A 17,679-nucleotide genomic window follows, 5' to 3' on the forward strand; every position below is an offset into this window, starting at 1 on the left:
ATATAATATAATATAATATAATATAATATATAAATGTACAGTAATGTAATGTAATCCGTAAGAGTCCTGTTCCTTCCGTTGTCACCTGTTGGGCAATGTGTCAGGCTGGGGTTTGGGGCTGGCAGGGCTTTTCCAGAGTCCCAAAAAAGATTCTTAAGCAGCGTGTGTGTGCGCGCGCGTGTCCGTCCCAGCAAAATAGCTGGCGGCTGCGGGCCTGGGAGCGGGGCGTGGGGGGAGGAATGGAAGCAGGACTTCCCCTCGCTCTAGCACTACAAGCGGCTGATTTCCCCGAAATGATGCTCCGCCGGCAGCATACTCCCTTCCGCGCTCTGATTGGGCGCGGCGCGGACTCCCCGCCGCTGATTGGGCGCGGCGCGCGCTCCTGTCCCTTGCCCGGGGATTCCCGAGGGCTGGACGCATACATACAGGCGCTCCTGGTCCAGCGGCTGCAGAAGCCGCGGTTCTCTCGCCAAGGAAGGAGCTCGTTCGCGCAGCAGAGGAGCGCTCGCCAGATCCTCCCGGGACAAGAGTAGGAAGGTGGGTTGCAGCTCAGCTCCTATCAGAGAGACCTCAGGGGACTGGCTTGCTTAGTTAAGGGTGCACAGGACCGCCGCTCCAGGTTTGCAGTCCTACGGCTGCACACTAGCTTGGGAAGCCCAGAGGCAGGACCTCTGCACCGACCGTGCTTCCCCGCTCTCCGCACGAGATCGGTCGGCTGCACGGGGAAAACTTTCTCGTCTTCTATCGGGGAGCGGGGGCGCCGCGTGGGGATCGAGGAAGCGGGCGGATGGGGCGCCTCTAGTACCGCTGAGATCGCTGCAAGCCGCTTTCTCAGACAAGCGTGTCCTCAGTTTCCTGGAGATCAAAGGCGGAAGGCTGCAGGCAGCAGCCGGGCTAAGTTTAGCAGAGCAACCGGGGAGTTTAATGAGTAACTTTTTTTTTTTACCATCCTGTGTGAATGATCCTGCAAAAGTCAAGTGCCAGTAGTTTAGCTGCCTTTGCAGGCTGATGGGGTAAACGCGGGGGGGGGGTAACAGCGGGGCGCCCGCTAGGCTTCTACCTGCAAAACAAGCAACGCATCTGGAGGCGCCTTGAGGTCAGCCAGATCTCATGGTGAAACAAGGCAATCAACGGAAGGCAGGAGAGAAAATCCGGGTGCAGAGCGCGCACGGAATCTAGACCAGTGCTTGCAAGATCCAGGCCACGTGGGCGTGGCTCCTGCCTGACTAGGATGATTCTGGCTGTAGTGAAATGTTGTTTTTAATTGCATCAATAATCGTTTCTTTAGCTAGGGTGCAAAAAGTTAATAGGCCAGCTTTTTTTTTTTTTAATGTAGGGTCTCCCAGGGGAAATTTGCTAGCAACATGAGGGATAGTACTGGGTGGTGTTAGTTATTTTGTTGTTATACCAGGAAGTAAAGTTTGTAAAAAAAAGAGAGAGAGAAGGGAGGGGAAAGAACAAAACCGTATTTAGCTGCTTTGACACCCTCCCTCAATGTGAAGAGGGATCGGCAGAAAAGATAACCCGAGCCTTAGAAGGAATTTTGGGATGGGCTGCAGGTCTTCAGGACTAGGAAGCAACAGGTACAGAAAATTTTCTCCGTCTCTGAAGAAAATCTGCTGAAGGAAGTGGAACTTAATTTTTCTGATTTTAACCAAAAAAAGTTTGAAATTCTCCTCTAAATATTAATTATTATCGAGTTCGGAGCAAAGGAAGGGCAACATCATATCCCAAACTTTAAAAGAAGAAACGCACTGCTCACTCCTAGGCATGTTTGCTGGTAAACTCAGGGGAGTTCCTTATACAAGAAAGCTTATGTAAGATTTACAGCCCAAATGTGTTCCGGAAACTCTAAAACAACAACAAATGAATGGCAAAACAAACCCAATGCAGTGAGGATACATTTTTTGCTTCCTTCATAAATATATATGTGTGTGTGTGCCCTTATTTCACTTGGTGGAATACAAGAGCCATGGAGGTTAGTGTAACACATGAATTATACTTGGCAACAAGCAATCAGGAAGGCAGCCAGAACAAAATTCCTCTGAATAGGAACGATATCCGCTTGTAGGATATGTGGAATTGGCACTTAGCTCTGTGGAGCACAGGGCAGCTCTTCTTGGGCCTTTTGTCTTAATTTTGAAGGGCTGTAATCGCTATGTTGAATATAGAAGCTTGTTCCTCTTAAACTAGCTTGTGGAGCAGCAGGCCATCCCTAGGGAGCAGGAGACATTCTGGGACTCTTTATAGACCTTTCTGGTGAAGGGGTTAAACAGTGAAATCTGGAACTTCCTTAGAAACTCTACATTGTTACAAGGTCTGTTGGTCCCTCTGGCCCCAATCCAGAGGAGTACATGTAGGAAATTGGCAAGGCTTGTGTTGACTGGTGCCAAGTGGCAACTCTCCCCAATGTATCTCCTGCTGCCTTATAAACACTCCCCTGAGTTTATAATATGTGAAACAGCCTTTCCTTCTCCTTAATAGCTGCGGTTAAGTCCCATCAATGGAACTAAAGCAGTTAATTGTGCTCATCCCATCTTCCTGAAGCTTTAATCTGAACGTAAACTCCATTGAATTGAATGGGATTTGCTTCCAAATCTGTTTGTGTGCAAAATGCTTTACAGTTCTTCATCCCTTTCCCACAGTACGTCTATGGGGAAGGTTGCTGCAGCTTATTTTACTTTATTATGGTGGAATGCCCATTATGTGCAGTGCCTTAGCCCTTTGGTTGTTTCCAAATATGTCTTGCCTTTTCTAGTACTACTGTGTTAGGATTATGTTGAGGTAACTGGTGGCTGTCTCCTCTGGAGGTGGTTTCTGCTGATTTCTTAAACGGCTTTTAACCAAAAGACAACACTGACTCATACAATCACGCAGTCTACACAATACAGACACAGTTTGGTTAAAGTAACCCACACTGCCAATTTTCACAACTGTGGAATGGACAGGGCAGTTCACAAACTAGAGAGTGTACAGCGTGCTGTCAGATGCACCAGTGGCGATGAACAGAGGACAGTGTTTTTAAATTGTATTGCAAGGGACACTAGATCCCCCTAGGAAACCTACCATGGGATTCTTCAAAAAAAAGATCAGTAATGGCGGAGAAGCCTCCATGTGATTCAGTTTACCCACAACTACCAGTCTTCCTTTGCTCTTTGTAAAGTTCTTGTGTAGTCACAGCTGCATTTACGCAGAGCAGCAATGAGGCCCAAGAGGCCTGATCCATGTATTTCATGACTGAACTGCATGTGTATGTACAAGAACATACTCCACAATTCTCTGCTGCGCATAGGAGTCTTGTGGCTGAAACGTGATGTGGAAAAGCATTCTCTGAAGTTAGAAAGCTTGAAAACTGTTGGAAGGGTATGTGGTTAAAGCCATTTTCCGCTGTTTGTCCACAGCATCTAGGAATTGGAGGCATGTTGCCTGCAACTACGAAGGTTGCATTCCTAGCTTTTGTAGCTTATTAATATCGACAGATCCAACCTTCACAATTTGTCTAGTCTTTGCACACACACACACACACACACACACACACACACACAGCCATCTGCAGCAGTGGCAGTGACATGTGAAAGTTGGTTGTGTAGATAGTGAAGAAATACAAGTTTTAATGGTTCCAGTGTTTTGAGAGGTAGGGAAAGAATGAGGGGGAAATTTCTTTCTGTACATGGAACGGGTTAGTCTTCTCCATGTACTCCACCTTCCTTAGTCAGCTTTTTCTGCACAAAAAGGCTTCAGGTTCTCCAGAATTTCTTCTTTGCCCAATGTATGTAGAATCTATCAATCGGATGTGCTAATGAGCATATCCAGTCCTTTCAGTTAACAGTGCCATGGCTAAATTTTTCGTCCTTCAGAGCACAAAAGGATTTTCTTACAGTAACAAATGTTTGCTCAAAATAGAGTAATGATTCCTTGAGTGTGCAATGATTACTTGGTTTGAAAGGACCAAGAAACAGCCAGCAATATGGTCATCTTAAGTCACATTACACATTAGCTGCCAGCATTCAGTTTTAACTGCAGAAAAATAATAATCTCTTGCTAATTTGTCTGAAGCATGGCACAGTTAACAAAACCAATTTGCCTGAACAGGGAAACAATTCTTGGAAGGCTACAGTGGCTACAGTTCCGCAATGAATATTTGAGGTGGTTGTGACCACAGGATAGAACACCCATATGATTGTAAGAAGTTGTGTTGAATAAAAGCATACTTGAATTTATTAGGGCCGTGGGTCCAAGGAACCTGGGCCTTATCCAGGGTCCCACAGTGAGAAGGGCAGTAACAGCAGATGTCCACTGCTTCCAATCTTCCTTATGGTTCTAGCCGGGAAATGATAACCTCGGCAACAGGCCTGACTGGTGCCTTCTGTGAACAACGTGTGCAGCCTAGACATGCCCTAACATCCTTGGCAGTGCATTGGGGATCTGCTGCAGACAGCGGCTTGGGAATTCTATAGCAGAGATGTTGATAGGAGAGAAGTTTGAAAACCATTCCTTCAGAGTCGCCAGACGCCAGCAGATAATACGCAGCACGTTATGACCTTCACTTAATTCGACACAGGCAGCAAAGTGGGTGGTATTCAACTGAGTTTTGCTCAGAGTGGAGCTATTGCAGATAACAAGCGAGCTCCGTTAATTCCAGCGGTTTCCAAGCATTTAACAACAGCATTTTGGACAAATCCAACCCTGAAGTGAAAGCTTTACTGCCCCTGAGATGGCAACACTACCTGAAGGCAGCCTCTCTACCTATTTCTAAATTACTCTGGTATGTCTTTAGATACCACCATCGGTCAATATGCAACTGGCATTCTGCATTCTGCATGGGTTCAGCTGGCAAAGTCAAAAGGAGCATTTTAGTTAGTGTCTTACAAGATTGGGGTTGGGGGTTGGAGGAATGATTCTGGAACACTGGGGAACTGAAAACCCATGTGGTTTTATGACAGGGTTGTTGGGTTTAGAAAGAGAAAATTCAGGTTGAAATCCCTCCTCTCAGCCATGAAGATGTCTGGGTGGCCTTTGCCCAGTCACTGAACCTATTCATTAAGGGGAATAAAATAATATAACCCCTAGTTCCTATGTTATAACTAAGAATACATTTAAAGCATTATTATTCCTGATTCCACTCTGCTGTTAGCTCTGTGTTTTAAATTGTAAATTCCTAGGGGCAGGGGGTCTATCTTCGTCTTCTTCGTCGTCTTCTTCGTCTTCTTCTTCGTCTTCTTCTTCGTCTTCTTCTTCGTCTTCTTCTTCGTCTTCTTCTTCTTCTTCTTTATTAACTGTAGTTACATCCATACATCAAAGACATTTTATAGTCTGTAGATCAAACTCATCAAAATAAAAATTCCAACAAAGTAGTATATATCTTCATAAATTTAACTTCCCGTCCTTCTCAATATCTTTTCACTCTGATAAACCTATTACCTAAACTTATCAGCAAAAGTATGATAAAATATTAATATGCATATATGTATATATATCTATTTAACCTTTATTTACAGAGCTTATTCAAAAGCAGCTACCGAATTCAGATTGCAACACTAATTTTTAAGTAACTCTTTAGAGGTTCCCAGGGGCAGGAGTCGATCATGTCTTCTTGCTTTCTATAAAAGACAGATGATGATCTGTATAAAACACAGATCTCTTAGGAGGAAAAAATGGGGATAAATAGATCATAAGTCTGTTTTGAATTCTGTGAAAACATCCATTCTAGTAAAATTCTATGAATAGCAGGCATTTGGCCCTTCAGAATTTTGAGAAGTCTTCTTCTTCTAAGCTCAAATTGTTTTTCCTTCAGATCCAATATGCCACAAACAAGAATGCGCATGAGGCCTTGGATGGAATTGCAGATTAATTCCAATAAAATTCCTGGACTCCAATGGATCAATAAGGTATGGGTTTTTTTTTCATTTTTCCTCTAACTTTAAAAATATTAGCCTTCTGTATTTTTTTGCTTTTAAGTCCAGAAGCAAATTTCAGAAAAATAAAGAGCTCTTAGCAGCGATTGTCTTTGACAGTAGTAAATGTTGCTGAGAATTCCATATCTAGGAAAATGGAATTATCCAATGCTCAAGTGACACAAGTTATCATCTAAGAGTTCTATCCCACTAAGTTATACTTAGAGTAGACCCAAAGCTAATGTAAGCCCATAGACTTCTATAGCTCTACAGTGAGTCTAAGACAGATACAACCCTAAGAATTTAATGGTATCAAGCCTAAAAAGTTGGGAGGAACTTGGCATGCAAACCTAATTAAAAGTGATACTGTATAAACCACCTCAGTGAATGAGTTGCTGTAGCTGAGATTTAATGCTGTTTCTTACTTTCATACTTTTTAATAAAAGAAAATAAATGCTAAACCCTCTGAGATGTGTAAGATCACCAATCCGATGGGGTTCTCCGTGGTTAGCATCCCCAAAATACTGTATGGAACAAAATCATATGTCAGAGTCTGTTGTACATGTTGCTGTTATGTCGTATTGTAGAGAAACTGCACAGGCAGACAGAGAAATACCAATCAAATTGCAATACTTTCAGTTCCTTTGACTTCTTGGGTTGTTCTTGATACTGTTTTCCATATGTAATTCAGGCACGCCCACTAAAATCTGTACTGTTGAATTGTAGGATGAAAAGTTGTTCCAGATCCCATGGAAACACGCGGCCAAGCATGGCTGGGAGCTGGAAAAGGACGCCTGCCTTTTCAGAAACTGGGCCATTCATACTGGTATGGGCCATTGTCAGGGCAATTTGTTTTCTACAGTGTCCTTTGCGTAGGCACAAGTGAGGCCAGTACTATTACATTTCTGGGGAGAGTGTATTTACATCAGTAAAAGAGGTGACTACTTTAAGCCCCGCCTCTCCCCCCCCCGGGTCACATGAATGCTTGCAGCCCCTGGGTAGGCTAGACAAGCCCCCTAAAAGAGGCACAAGCGCCAGACTCATTAGCCAAGTGTGGCTGACATTGTTTGGTTTGTTTCTTTTTAGGATGTAGTTATGATTATCGTTACCAACTGCATTCATGTATATTTCACCGTTGCAAATGGCCTTGAGGCTTTTTTTGGTAGAAAGCGACCAACAATATTATTATTAAAGTTTTATCAGCCGCCCGATAAACAAGAGCTCTTTAGGCAAAGGGAAAAATAAAAACAAAGTAAAAATCACAGTTGTAAAGATATGGGCAGACTCTCCAGCTATCCACAAACAAAAAGAAGTATGTACAATAACATTTGCTTGTGTTCGAGTTACTTTGAGTCACACAGGCTGAAATGTATCCGTATTTACTTATTTTTTAGATGAGTCAGTATTGAGCACCTGCATATGATGGTTGAGTTTTTAGGCTGCAAGTGCCTGGATTGGGGCCTTAGTGGCTATATCTGGATTAGGTTACTCAATGCAGATTTATGTTGTCATTATATAGGGAGGTACAAACCAGGCGATAAAGAACCTGACCCTAAAACCTGGAAGGCAAATTTCCGTTGCGCCATGAATTCATTGCCTGATATTGAAGAGGTGAAGGACAAAAGCATCAGCAAAGGTTCCAGTGCTGTCCGGGTCTACAGGATGTTGGAACCCTCAGCAAAGTCACCAAAGAAAGGTATGTTTGCAAGTCATTGAGAGGGACCATTTCCAAAACGGAATACATATTCACTGAGAATAAGGCTATGTCTTGTCTTTAGTATCACAGACTGCTTGGCTCTGAATACCCACCATGGGAAAGGGCTTGTGGGTTTCCCCACAGGTATCTGATTGACCACTGTAGACAAAAGATGCTGAACTAGAAGAGAATTTGATCTGATTTATCAAGGCACTTCTTATGTTCTTAAAGTTGGTTTTCCGAATGCCATAAAAACTCTCTCTTGGCAAAAGAAGGGAACTCAGTACAGAAGGGGTTTACCAGGCAAAGTTTTGTGGCCTCCATGACAAGGTCATCACATGTTTGCTTTTATGGTCTGTGAAATTCTACAAAAAATAATGGGGAATCTTTGTTAGGGATAGAGCCTACAAAGCATACATGAGAATACCACAAATGATTCAAGTATTTTAAGTTACTTTGTACCATAAAATTGGTGACACCTGAATTTGTTGGTACTGTCCATGTTCTCTGCAGCTTCTCTTTCTTTCTCATAAATGCATTTCATTGTATTAAATCTGTACACTTTTGTTTTTCGTTGGCAGAGAAGAAATCAAAGTCCCTGAAAATCAAGAATGCAAGAAAGGTATGTATTTACCCTTTATCGTCAAGCAAGTGAAACATTCACATGGAACTCAAAGCCTGTGGTTAACTTGATCCTAACCTAGAATGGGACAAAGTTCATATTCAGGGAACTTCCAAAATACTTCTGACCTTCCTTCTGCCATCACCACTCAAGCTTTGGCTTTCTAGGGTTGCAACCCAGGAGCAAAATAAAACAGATAATTCCATGAACCAAAACCTAGAAGCTTCCACAAAATGAAATGGATAATTCCATGAAACCAACCAAAACTAGTCTTAGAAGAGAAGCACTGACAGGTTGCTTGTGCCAAAGTCTTTTGCATGTGTAGTGAAGTTGGGAAATCTTGGTATGTTAAACGCTGGTTCACACAGATGTGAGGCATTGTGGGAGAGATAAAATTGTGGCCTTCCTGGGACTGGGTATTTGGTCTCTTTAAATGTAAAACTCCCTGTCTCTAGAAGTGTGAGTCAATTACATCTTGACTCTATGCAGGATGAGATGTTATCTGATTTACAGACTCTGGCACAGCTGGGGGCCTGAGTGTGGATTGGGTTGTAAAAAGGCACAGGAGGCTATCAAGTAATTTCCAATTTAGGAGCCTGGTAGGTGTAAGAGAAGCCTGGGAATGGAGGAAGAGCCTTTTGACCTAGAAGCTTCCACAAAATAAGATGGATAATTCCATGAAACCAGCCAAAACTAGTCTCAGAAGCGAAGCACTGGCAGGTTGCTTGTGCCAAAGTCTTCTGCATGGAAGACCCATTTTAAAGGGATGCTTATGGCTAAAATTAGATTTTTAAAAATTCATGGGTCATCTGTACTTGAGACATGGATACCCCAGATTGGTTTAAGTGATGCTTTCAGCACACTCACACACACACACACTCACATATAAATACACACACACACATCTTGATAAAAGAGGTCTTTGTTTTCTGCAGTCAGTGGACGATTTCAAGACAGAAGAGACAGTCAGTGCAACAAACAGCATTCAGCTGCCGGACGACCACAGTAGCTATGCGCTTCCCAGCTACCAGCCAGAGAAAATGGAAGTGGGGAGCACATTAGGAGGTGAGCTACAACTTGAGTCATCTGTTTCTGTGGTTTGCACATGGTGTTCCTATTACCCCAAATGAAACAAGATGAAGCCTTAAAACACACATACACCCAACATACACCCAAGTGGTTGCTATTTGCCAGAGAAGATGGGTCATGGGTGGTCAAGTTTCCTGCTATCTATCTATCTATCTATCTATCTATCTATCTATCTATCTTTATTTATTTAGAGTGCCTATATCCTGCTTTAATATCCCCAAGAGAGGTTCTCATTGTGGCTTACCAAAGTGTCTCAAAAGAAAAGGACATGGATAAAGTGGGATTATTTATTTATTTATTTATTTATTTATATCCTCTCTCCCTCCCCCCCCCCCAGTTTGTTTGGAATGAAACTGTTTTCAACTATTTGGTGCAATCTTAGGAAAGAACCTCCTTCATAAGGATTCTGACATAGTTTGTATGATTTTTTTCCAGATCTCTCCTCATGTAACTTAAACACTACTGACTGGGGATGTTCGCTGGAGCATCAGTTGCCGGACAGTACAAACGACTTGTATACATTTCAAGTGTCGCCCATCACATCCTCCTCTGATGGTTGGTGTTTCATTGTTCATAAGTGTTGGGGCAGCTGATTGATCAGAACTGTGCTAACAGAAAGAACCCAAAATAACAGGATGGCAGGATTTATGTAACCTGGAAAGGGAATGATTCGTGTGCTAGCTACAATAGTGTAAATCCTACAGAAGCCAGTAAAGTTGCTTGTGTAAATAAATGGTCAGTTTTATATTGTTTGGGTCATGCGACTAGAAGTTATGGTTGGCGGTAGAAGATAGGAAAACACTTGTAATAAAAAATTAGTCTGCAAAAACTATTGAGTTTCATTGAGTGCCCTTTTTTTCCTCCCTCTTCTTCCTACAGGAACCGATGAGGATGAAGATAAATTTGCATCGGGTAACTTGTATCAGGTAAGACGGTCTTTCCTTTTCTGAAAGGCGCACACTGGAGGAAGGTGTTTTGCAGTCAGCACCCCTTCCTGCTGAAGCCCCCAGAGGAGGTGTTGCTTGTCAGAGTAGCTGAGTTGACATAAGGCACCTTCAGAGGGTCATATGAAGGCCCCGAGGTGAAGAGCCATAGCTTTGCATGCAGAAGGTCTCAGGCTTAATCCCTAGCATCTCCAGGTAAGGCTGGAAGAGAGCCCTGCTTGAAATCCCAGAGAGCTGCGTTCAGTCAGGGCAAACAATAAGGAACTAGATGGATCAATGGTGTGATCCAGTATAAGGCAGCTTCCTATGCTTCTTGGGCTAAACCATCACTAAGCTGTGACCACAGAAATCTGAGCTTGGACCTACTCCTTGAGCCATGAGTCAAGCATGCCCTGAGTCAAGTTCAGCTGCCATAGGTGAGCATCCCATTGCTGCTCCTGCAGACCAGGGAGCTGAAGGTCCTTTGAGGGATGAGAGAGAGGCTGTGTGAGCAGGAACACTCCCATGTCCCGAGAGAGGCTCTGCAGCTGCTTCTCTGTTAGGGAGAATGAGCTGGCATTACAGATGAGTAAAAAGAGAGCATGCTTCCTGGGGTTTTTGTAATGTTACGTGTCTGAACTTGGCACAGTCAGTGCATCATTCCGTTCATTGAATTAGAGATGCAGAATAAGAAATGTGTTTGCGTCCATTGCCCTTTTCCATTTGGCCTGACCAAACGGAGGTCACAAACGTTCATGCCAACAAAAATTTGCTGAATTACTAGTTACTGTATAACTTAATAGATTTGAAAAACAGATGACAGTGGCTGTTGAACTTAACCGAATACCGATATGGACAGATGATTTAAAGTATTTCCCCCCCCCCCCATTTGTCTCCTAGGAGCTACTATCATCCACTTGGCAGCCAACCAGTGTTGGTGGGAAAGGTTTCCTGATCAATGAGACTGGCATGTCAAGTTTATTCTTTGACTTCAGCTTTCAGGAACAAGATGCTGCCATTGATACAACAAATGCAGGTATAAATGCTTTCCGTTTTACATTCAGAATACAGCCAAAGGCAGGAAAAATAATCTAGTTAACAGCTCAACTCACCAAGTGTGCACCCAGTGAATTCCCTTATGCCTCAACAGTGAGGATGCTAGGTCCAAACTGTGACATTTATTCATTTACATCTCTTTCCTATCTTGTCCTAAGGACAGGTGGCACATACAGCCATGTATGTTGTTTTATGTTAGGCATGGATGGCGGCGCAGAATTGTGAAGCTGCCATCCAGACACTGGGGCTGAGGCAAGGTGGCAGCAGGGTCAGGCCATGTAGTTTCAGCAGCGGGACCACGGCTGCCAAGTCAGTGGAACCTCTGGCACAGCTGCACAGCCCTGACTAGGTTGCTGGCTGCCCTGCCCTAACCCCGTTCAAGGTAGCGCTGCCATGGTGCCGGTGTCGGGAGGGTGCAACTCCACCACAAGCACCTTTATGACTTTAATCCTCCAAACAACCTTCGGGAAAGAGCGTGATTAGTCAGCAGTTTTGAGGCTAAGCAGTGAGTTCAGTCCACATGGGCGGGTCTCTAGACATTAATGGCACTATGCTTGGTTTGTGCTTTTTGAGCATTTGTGTATGCATGTCATCCAGTCGCCCAGTGATGAATATGTGTGTGTGAGAACCCGTACAGTACAGAATACAGTACAGAAGCCTTCAATCCGCGGGCTGTTCTCTTCTCTCAAGGGCTATCTGGGGCAGCCTTTGTATACTCAAGATATGGCATCTTAGTGCTGTTAAGTGATGCTCAGGGTAATGAAAGAATGTGGGGATACCACGCCATTGATTCTGGAGGTTCCTAATTGGAACCTCTAATTTTCAAAACCACCAGAGCTCTGCAAAAATCTGCTTTTTCAGAGTACATATGGGTCATATAAATTGCCCATCTTCACATTCTCATATCATGTTCTGGATCTAAGATGCATAAGCACATTCAATTGAGCTATTCTGTTGATTTATTTTAATGATGGCTTTGCCTAAAATCATGCTGTAGTCCAATACTGCAGTCCTTGTAGTAAATCTCTTGAACTAGCATAGAGAGCTTGCGCTGCACTAGCTCCCTTGATATGACCTCCCTTGATATGACCTCGGGGTTTATTAGTGAGCAGTGATTGATTGTAGACCTATGTTAGGTTTGTGAGGGTGGGGTGGTGGAGACTATAGCTCTAGGGATAAAATTAATAAAATAATCATAATAATGCTTTGCACTCACCCTATCCCCAATTAAATTGTGTACAATTTTTCCTTGTTTCTGCAGAAATTACATTGGACATGAAAACCAGCATGGATTTCACATTGGAGTCCATTAGACCAAGTTTGCCCACCATACCTTGTAGCATGTAAAGCTGTTTTTTGTTTTTGTTTTTTTAACCACTAAGGCTGCGCAGTTTTATTTCTTTTGTCATCTGTGAAACTGAACCTAACGGGAAGCGTTGCTAATACTCTTTTCAGTGTTTAGACCCAAAAGTCATATTCAAGATTACAGCATCTGCGAATGAGCAAAAATATCTTTGGGGTAGAACTGCGTCCCACTCCGTTGCTTGACTGTATCATGAGCCAATTAAGTCATTATTGCTGCTTTCCCACCTTAATTTGTTCCTACGTTTAATATGATCAGGGCTCAAAGTATTTTAACATGCAATATACATGAAAAGGTGCTTTGCACCTTTAACAAAATGGCAGATATTTTAATCGCACCCATAGCTTATACTTGTCATCACTGCATACATCTGGAAGACTGGTGAGGCAATTACTGACCGAAGAAGTTTAGTACAAGTTTGTGCTTTTGCATTCAACCAAACATTTCCATGGGGATGTCCTTTTTTGTGATCTGAAGTCTCAGATCTGGGCCGCAGTTTTGTAAATATGTTTCACTCAATAATATGTGAAAATAAGATACACATGTAGTTCTGTGTACTAGGCATTTCTGAATTTTACTCATAGGACATTTTAGTGGTTTCCTGACAACATATTTCAGTTTATTGTCATCAGTTTTTCAGATGGGCACTATGTTCCACTCGGAAATATCTAATGTTCTGTTTATTTATATGGTGCCATTATCAAGAATCATCTGAATGGCTATTGTTAAGAGTCAGCAGAAATTTCAGTAAAGTGTATACTTATGGAGCTACAAGATAAAGTGTTGGTCTCCACAAATCATCAAATCACTTAGTTGCAGCCTTAGTAGTTTTGCCCCTGTACATAGTTTTTGTATATAAAAGGTTTACAATTATTTTAATTAAAAAAATGTATATTTTGTTTCTTGTTTTATTTCATGTTGGAGGTGCCCAAATGGGGAACAGTTTTTAAAAATATATTTATTATTTTTATTGAATTCTTACAACATATTACAACACAGGCAAACATATTTTTTGGTTTGCCTTGATTAGGGCTGTACACCAGATTCAACTGAATGTGAAACTAAATTGGGTAAATTTGCATGGATCTTGGCTTTGGCTTAATTGGGCCGAGACCGTTCTGGGTTGGGTTGGACCACCCAAAAGTGACCCAAGGCTATCTAAAATACAGGGTGGTCAGGGTGCAGGGGAGGAGAGGGAGGCATGCAGTCTTGCAAGAAAGTACCATAAGCCTCTTTTATTTCACTGTGACTTCCTTTCAGTTAAACATGTTCAAGTAAGCCTGGCAGAAGGAAAACAAGCCTCTAAAATAGCGTTGGAGTTACACCACCCCTTTGGCCAGCTTAATTCATGCCAGATTGCCAAAGTACGTGGCTGAACTGAACTGGTTTAGGATCCAGCTTAATTCCCCACCCCAGATCTGTCCCCATCATGTGGTTTTAATGGCAGTTTTAAACAACAGCAGAGGTTCGAGTAAAGCTTGGATGGACACTAAGTGTTTAAAAAACACCAACTAACAAGCCACCTTTAACCAGGAGAAATAGCAGAGACGCGTACAACGCAGGCACCTAACACCAAAAAGCTAACAAAGCCTTTCCAAATTATCTTCTTGCTGTAGTCAAACCTTGTTTTAAACTGCCACTGGCCCCCTTAGTGTAACCTCCCTGCTTACTCAAACCTCTGTCGTTGTTTATACAGTGGTACCTCGGGTTACATACGCTTCAGGTTACAGACTCCGCTAACCCAGAAATAGTGCTTCAGGTTAAGAACTTTGCTTCAGGATAAGAACAGAAATCGGGCTCCGGCGGCGCAGCTTAGCTAAAGTGGTGCTTCAGGTTAAGAACAGACCTCCGGAACGAATTAAGTACTTAACCTGAGGTACCACTGTAATAACCACTTTCCCCCTTCTCAATGTTTATCCCTCCTGGGTTTTCCCCAAGCAGCCTGAGAGTGTACCTAAGTGTCAGCCTTTGCCCCTTCCCACTTCATGCCTCTTCTGGTTCTGGGAGACATCCTGGCTTCTTCACCAGCTGGACTCATCTCTGCCACTTGGCCTCCCTCCCCTGCTTCTCTCTCTGCCATGGACTCTCCCTGATCACTAAACCCTGTGACTTCTTCAGCTTCCGACATGTCCTCTTCCCAGTCTTCTCCCTCTGACTGCTCATCATTGTCCCACCACCAATCCCTGGGCTTTGAGCCTTCTTCCCTTGGGGGTTCCCAAGCTGGTTCCCCCCCCCTACCATTCTTCTGCATCCAACCAGTCCATGATTATACCTCTCATTTGGAAATATAACCCAGTGGTTTTTGAAGTATCTGCATGCAGAGAGCTCTTGGCATGTATGATTGGCTTCCAACTCATGTGCCTGCAACTTCACGTTCTCCTGTGGCTCCACATTGCCGGGGGAGACTGTGAATGCAGAAACAGCTACTTTTCAGGGAGGTTTATATGCCATGACTCAACAAATCTCAAACTGATAAATTTCCTGTGCAGCTTGTGAGGAATCCCACTGTTCCCTAGACTTTAGTTACTGCCAAAAACAATTAGTACAGAAGGGGTGTTGAAATGAAAATCTCCCACATACAGCAAACACGCTGATGGGGAAATTTGGACTATTCTTGCTGCCCCACACGAGGTTTGCACACCTCCTTGGTCTGCCTTTGCAAATTTGCCAGTGTGGCTTTCGAAAAGGGACTCTGCACATACGGCTTAGCTCTGCTGAGCAGACCCCCCCCTGCCTAACCGAGATCCCCAAGGAGCATTCCTGATCATGTGGGGTGAATATTTGTATGCTATGTCCACTCCTCTCTCCATACATTGAGTGTATGCCCAGTGTAGGATCATTTGGCTCCCCAATAAATTTCTTTTTTTCTGAATGTGATGCAGTGTCTGCTGATCACTGTATCTTTTCCAACCAGCTGTAACATCTACATGTTTTGCGACCTATTGCACTGATGGCAGCAAGCCAGAGCGCTTACAACTCTGCTCTTCTTAATATAGGAATCAAACTTCCTTTGTGAACTATTGGCAACAAAAGTTGTCATTTCTGTTTGAGAATGTCCAGTTGTCCAATTTTAAAACCAGTGTTAAGAAAAACGAAGAGTTAGCAAGAGTGGAGTTTTTTCCCCTTTAAAAAGTATGGAACAATTTTTTTCTACTTTGTCTTTCCACCCACTTTTGTTTATTCTTGTGACCTCAAAGTAACAAGCAGACATTTCTTCATGATATTTTGATAGCTACTAGACTTGGCGGGCAACAAAGGCTGCACCAGACTGAATGTTTTCCATGTTTTACAAGAGATTTGCCATCAGAAGGCAGATTGCCCTGATGTGATGAGCCTTTTTTCCAGCAACATTTCGCTATGAAGTCGTCTTGGGTAGATTGTGAGGATAAGAATTTGCTTTTCGCCAAACTTTTATATCGCTTTTTGACATTTCTGTGCTTCCAAACATGAGAGGCACTCCTAACACACACACACACACACACACACACGAATATAAATTAACAAGGCAGCCTATTAAAGCATTGAACTTGTTTTAATACCCTGCCTCCTTCTGAAGCTAGCAACCATCGTTTCCTTGTTCAGATGAGGACACTATGGGCTCATCCATGCTTCTGCTTATCCTTGCCTAGAAAGCATGGGTCTGGGTGGCTCTAGATTCCCTAGGAAGGAGTCTGAGCAGTTTTGCCTTTGCCCTACCACTTTTCCCACGGGAAACCCTTCTCTTTAGAGCTAAATCAGAACAAATGGCAATCCACAGATTGCCATTTTACTGGGGAAAAGCAATGGGGCGAATGGAAGGGTGCCCTTGGGTTACCCAGAAGCTTCCTGGTTTAACTGCAGCTTGCAATAAGGAAGGGAGAAAGGGGTTTCATGTGGAGGGAGAGGGGTGGCCTGTTCATAAGCCAAGATATGGTTCTCCAAACTGGGACAGTATATGCTGTGATGATTCACAGTATTCCTGTTTAAGTGGAACCATCTGCATTTAACTCACATTAACAACAACAACAATAACAGTCAATTCAGGACCATTTCAATATTCAGATTTGCATGCCAGACTAATCTGTGTCTGGAGAAAGTTCCAGACGTTGAACGGCTCAGAGACTATCTTGTCAAAGGGAAGGGCAATTTCCCTTAACACAGCAGGATCAGTGAAAACACTTTTGCTTTGTGCTAGTGCTTTTTGCCAAGATTATTTCACATTATGTTTGCCTGTTAAAACCAGATTTCAGCACAAACCCTTGTGCCCCTGTGTTTGTTTGCCCTTCCTTTGCTGGCACCTTACCCTTTAAGTATGTCCCCATCCCTACCACCAGGCAGCAGCCGGACGATTCCAGAGGAGACCATGTTTGGACATGGCCTGGAGACTCCACTTCTACTGGAAGGAGCAGGGTGGAGCCTCCTCATTCACCTTTCTGAAGGGAGGGAAGGAGGACAGCTACAGGGCCCCAGCCAGAATGAAGGGTAGGGAAACTGGGGAGGGCATAACATGCCCCTCAAGGTGGGGAAAGAAGGGCAGTGGAAGTCCAGAGAAAAGGCTGGAACAGGGAGCCCTCCAAACCTGGTTGACTGAGGTAAGGACCCTGGTCAGGCACTGGCTAAAGGCCCAGAAGCTCTGGTAAGCCTCTGATTAAGTCAATAAAGGCTGAATGAATGAACCAACACTACTGTGCTACTCATTAGCTTCCCTCCTCCCCATCAGGACAACTGGTTTTCTTTGATGTTCACAGCTCCAGGTCCATCCCTTTACCACTGGGCCACCCTCAAAGGCCTTACCCATGCACTGGATTTTTGACTTCCAAGAGTTGGCAGCTGAGTGACATCAACACTTTCAGCTTCTGGCACTACCAGGTTGCAGCGGCTGTGTGTAAACCATACATGTAAAGCACCTGCACACCCAACACTCCTGGGAACTATAGTTTGCTCCTCCCTGAACTATAATTTCCAGCACTCCTAACAAATGGCAGCCCCAGGATTCTTTAAATGCACAGTGCGTACAGATTTAGTGTCTGGTGTATCAGGCTTGGGGTGCTGAACAC

At 43.5% G+C, this 17,679-nt stretch overlaps 1 protein-coding gene across 1 annotated transcript; it reads left to right on the forward strand.

Moving 5' to 3' along the window:
- Positions 1 to 381: 381 nt before the first annotated feature.
- On the forward strand, positions 382 to 13,542 carry IRF1 (interferon regulatory factor 1). The gene is made up of 10 exons (XM_081894570.1): positions 382 to 537; positions 5,795 to 5,888; positions 6,621 to 6,720; positions 7,414 to 7,590; positions 8,172 to 8,212; positions 9,148 to 9,277; positions 9,737 to 9,856; positions 10,181 to 10,227; positions 11,125 to 11,260; positions 12,542 to 13,542. The coding sequence occupies exons 2-10, from the start codon at positions 5,802 to 5,804 to the stop codon at positions 12,625 to 12,627; spliced, it is 924 nt and encodes a 307-aa protein (XP_081750696.1). The 5' UTR covers positions 382 to 537; positions 5,795 to 5,801; the 3' UTR covers positions 12,628 to 13,542.
- Positions 13,543 to 17,679: the final 4,137 nt, after the last annotated feature.

Source organism: Podarcis melisellensis (assembly GCF_964234715.1).
Source record: "Podarcis melisellensis genome assembly, chromosome: 2".
NCBI lineage: Eukaryota > Metazoa > Chordata > Lepidosauria > Squamata > Lacertidae > Podarcis > Podarcis melisellensis.